The 4,143-nt window shown below is 33.0% G+C and overlaps 1 protein-coding gene across 1 annotated transcript; it reads left to right on the forward strand.

The window, feature by feature from the left end:
• Positions 1-2,927: 2,927 nt before the first annotated feature.
• Positions 2,928-4,137, forward strand: LOC111395444 (heavy metal-associated isoprenylated plant protein 21-like). Its single transcript, XM_023021438.1, has 3 exons — positions 2,928-3,113; positions 3,206-3,281; positions 3,685-4,137. The coding sequence occupies exons 1-3, from the start codon at positions 3,039-3,041 to the stop codon at positions 3,975-3,977; spliced, it is 444 nt and encodes a 147-aa protein (XP_022877206.1). The 5' UTR covers positions 2,928-3,038; the 3' UTR covers positions 3,978-4,137.
• Positions 4,138-4,143: the final 6 nt, after the last annotated feature.

The raw sequence follows: 4,143 nt of genomic DNA on the forward strand, positions 1-4,143 counted from the left end.
TCTGTCAAGACTTGACGAAAGGTGTTGGTTAAATTACCATATGCATCTATTTTTCTGCAGCTTGCAATGTTTGATCCTGTTGTTTAACATATTTGGATATTCTTTCAAATCGTGGGCTTGGTTGCCCAGGCCTTTTTGGGTTGGTCCGACTCAGGTCTCAACAAGCGGATCGTAGAAATTACGATTAAAAAAAATAAATTGAAAACAGGTCGGCTAGCTGGCTCGGCCGGGAAAATGATGGGTGTCTCGACCTGATTGGCCGATTCACACATCTAGTTCAAAATAGGCACCAAAAGCTCGGGCATTTTGGGCTGAATTGATGGTTTAAGTTGTCCCAAGCACTTTTAATAATTTGTGGTATACTAGGTTTTATACGTCTCTCGTAAGCAGTGCATCAATGTTGCTTAACTGGAAACTTTTAAGGAACTGTAATGCAAGAGCATGCTTAAAATGAGGGTAGATGAGTGGGTTTGGGTGGAATTTTGGGCGTGATTATAAGTGAAATAGGGTGAATTGCATTAGCGTTATGAATTGCAGTTTTTTTTGAATAAGTGCTAGCAATACCCTACATCAATCGATGTCAAACTTGAGGTCTCGTGTTCGAAACGATTCTGGAGAATCATGGGGTGAGTGGATAATACAAGAGTATGCTTGAAATGAAGTAGCGCCAAGTGGAGTGACTTTAGGATGGAATCCCGAGCTTCATTTTGGTTGATATGTCGTGAATTACATTAGTGCCAAGAGCTATAACTTGAATAAATTGATAATAGTATCGTACATCAAACTAAGTTTCATCATAAAAGGTTAACATATTTACCCCCCGTTTGAGCAACATTATTAAAAAAAATGAGAATGAAAAATATAGTCGTTATAAGCCCTACACAAGAGATAAAAAGTCAAATATAGTGACTTGATATGATAGATAACGATCATATTTTTCATTCTAAATGAAATAAAAATGGGGCTCAAACAACCATGCATGTTTAATAGATTTGAAACTTCATGAAAAAACCAGAAAACTTTTGTAGGTAATCATTTGTGTACGAACATGAATTACAATTGTTGATACTTATGTTCCTTTCACTTTGATTAAGAACGGCAATCATCAATAAAAATATTGAAGTGTTCCTCACGGTTACGAATGAAGTTAATCTAACGTGGAACATTTTAAGCAGTCCATTATTTCTTTATCTTTAAGAAATTGCTGAAATTATGACATGTGTATTAACCATTTATGTATACAAAAACCTGTCTGCGGCTAAGGATTGTGACTATGAAAACAACTTATTTCGCTAATTAAAAATTATGTTCCAACGTTTTGGCAATCTCTAAACTAAGACTTGTTTTACAAGTACTAAAAATTAGATATATCTTTTTTAAATGTGGTGGCGACCATTCATAGGCCTGTTTGTTTTAGATAAAAATCAAAATTTTAGTATATTTTAATAAAAGTTGATAAAATGTGTGATTGAAAAATTGCTAAAAATTGTGGATCCCTGAAAGTATGATAGAAAGTAAAGTTGAGAAAATTTGAGTTTTAAAAAGGTAGGAGCTAAACACGAGCTTTATTGTTGTTGTCGTCGTCGTCTTTATCTAGTTATGCAGATTCTTGGTATTTAAGAAAAATAGAAAATAAATTGTTGTACAAGTGACACATCTAAACAAACTATAAGCGAAAACACGTAACCATAGAATCGAAGACACGAATAATCGTATCAAGCTGCATAATGAATCGACATATCGACTTCATGTATTTAGACCTACATGATTATTAATCAATGATTGCACTAATTAGAAAATTCAAACCCTAACTGCGTAAAGCTTTCAATGATTAATCCAGGTAAATAAAAAAAAGCCAATTAGAACCGTTGGCGGATTCAAATATGAAATTCAAATTAATAAAAATTATTGGTCAAGAGTTGTGTACTAGTCGCAACATTGTACATAGTGACATTTACCAAAATCTGAACTAATTCTCCCAAGCTGGCACGCTGCTGCCTTTTGATTTCCGTAAATCGTGAACAAGTCAAGTTGTCGAGGATTGCAACTATAGTTAAGGCGTCCATGAACAAGGGCTTGCGATTTAAGAGTAAACTTTAACATTCAATATGATATTAAAACCGTAAAACTCAAATGAGTATGAATTATGTTGCCTTTGTTCTTAATATACTATTTCAAGCAAAAAACAAATAAAAATCATTAGAATAAAAATATTTAAATTTATACACACTAAATTCAACATGCAAATGGTTGTGAAGTATGATGAATGCTAGATAGTGAAAGCAAGAGCAATCTAGACCATGATTCTTCCTAGATGATTGGTATGAAATAAATGTAAATCTACCAAAATTAAGCTACCCAAAATAAATTTTCGTTATTATTTATAAGGCTTAAAATTGAAATAAAATATAAGCCTTTGTTGGTGTTTTCAGATTTTTGTAGTAAATTTTGATAAAAGTTCATAAAACATATGATTAAAAAATTAATAAAAATTGTGGATTCAACAAAATATGTGATTGAAAATGAACTTTAAAAAACAATGGATCTAACGTTGCCGAAATAGTTGTGAAGGTTACTTTGCTAACATATAGCATGCTCCCACGTGTATATATAACTTATTATATATAGTGAGATTATCTAGCATCGATGGTACTTAGCAAATCGTCCAATGAATAAAGAACATCTTCTCGTCAAGTGATAGACATGAATTAATTGAACTAAGCATGCATAATTCGAATAGGAGGCCAAGAAAAATGAAACGCGTGCACAGTCGTCCTGCTTGATATTTATGAGTTTGATGACAACACAAGTTACTGTCTTTATTTATTTTACTACAATATAATATTTATTCTAATCTAATGTATTCAATTTGTACATAAACGTGTGTTCGACCTCATATATATATACACATACGCAATCAAATCATACCATACAATTCTCTCCCTCCCTCCCTCTCTCCCGCTCTCTCTCTCTCTCTCTCTCTCTCCCCACACACAAACACAGAGAAAATTTAACTTAGATACAAAGGGAAAAGAAACATGGGTTTTATTGATCATATTTTAGAAGTGTGCTCAGTTACCAGCACAAGAAAGAGCAAGCGCAAGCCAATGCAGGTAAGCAATCCAACTCAACCAGTTTTGCTCTATTTGTTTAGATGATCATGTTGTAAAAGGAAATATAATGTTTTGGAACTGGCATGCTGCAGACAGTGGAAATAAGGGTGAAAATGGATTGTGATGGCTGTGAAAGAAGAGTTGGAAATGCCGTTTCCTCCATCAAAGGTTTAAATCTCTCTCTCTCTCTCTCTCTCTCTCTCTCTCTGGTACAAGAAACGTCATCATGTATGTGGTTAAAATTGAAGTTTTATCAATCACTAAACTTTGTCCTTAAGAAAACCTCGTTCAATTTTGAGACGCAAGTGTTAAAGGGTAAAATTTTATGAAGTTACTCTTTTTGAATTGGATTGACTTTTTTAGATGTAAGCTCAAAACTCAATATACTCTCGGAGCTCAAAAACCTTATTTCAAGGCACAACTGAAAATTCTCAAATAAACCACCATTTTATAAGGTAGCATCAAATATTGCTTGAATATGATTACAGTAATAACATATAATGTACATACGTTGTCAATTTATACTATTATCTGTCGATATCATTAATTACATGTTTTGTTTCTATTATAGGTGTAAGATCAGTTGACGTAAACAGAAAACAAAGTCGGGTAACAGTAAGTGGTTACGTGGAGCCAAACAAGGTCTTAAATAAAGTTAAGAGCACAGGAAAGAAAGCTGAATTTTGGCCATATGTTGAATACAATTTGGCATCTTATCCATATGCTCCTGGAGCCTATGACAAAAAGGCACCTTCTGGGTATGTTAGAAATGTTGCACAGGCATTTCCAAGCGCTAATGCTCCAGATGAGAAGTACACGACAATTTTCAGTGATGAAAATGTTAATTCATGTTCGATTATGTGATGTGATGATTTGTAATTAATTTTTGTAGGTTTAATTATATATTTATTTAGGTTTTGATTAGGGTTAGTCACAAGGAAGATTTTAATTTTGTTAGTGATTTGCGTTTTAAAAAAGTTGTTAGTGGTTTTGTTGTAGAATGAGCTCGTTATAATATATAATATATGGT

Source organism: Olea europaea, chromosome 6, assembly GCF_002742605.1.
Source record: "Olea europaea var. sylvestris chromosome 6, O_europaea_v1, whole genome shotgun sequence".
Taxonomy (NCBI): Eukaryota; Viridiplantae; Streptophyta; class Magnoliopsida; order Lamiales; family Oleaceae; genus Olea; species Olea europaea.

What these genes read in the sequence shown, in the direction of transcription:
- LOC111395444 (XM_023021438.1), top strand. Translation starts at nt 3,039, where the DNA reads ATGGGTTTTATTGATCATATTTTAGAAGTGTGCTCAGTTACCAGCACA. An exon ending in GCAAGCGCAAGCCAATGCAG is followed by an intron (nt 3,114 to 3,205) that starts GTAAGCAATCCA and finishes GGCATGCTGCAG; the next exon opens with ACAGTGGAAATAAGGGTGAA. An exon ending in TGCCGTTTCCTCCATCAAAG is followed by an intron (nt 3,282 to 3,684) that starts GTTTAAATCTCT and finishes TTTCTATTATAG; the next exon opens with GTGTAAGATCAGTTGACGTA.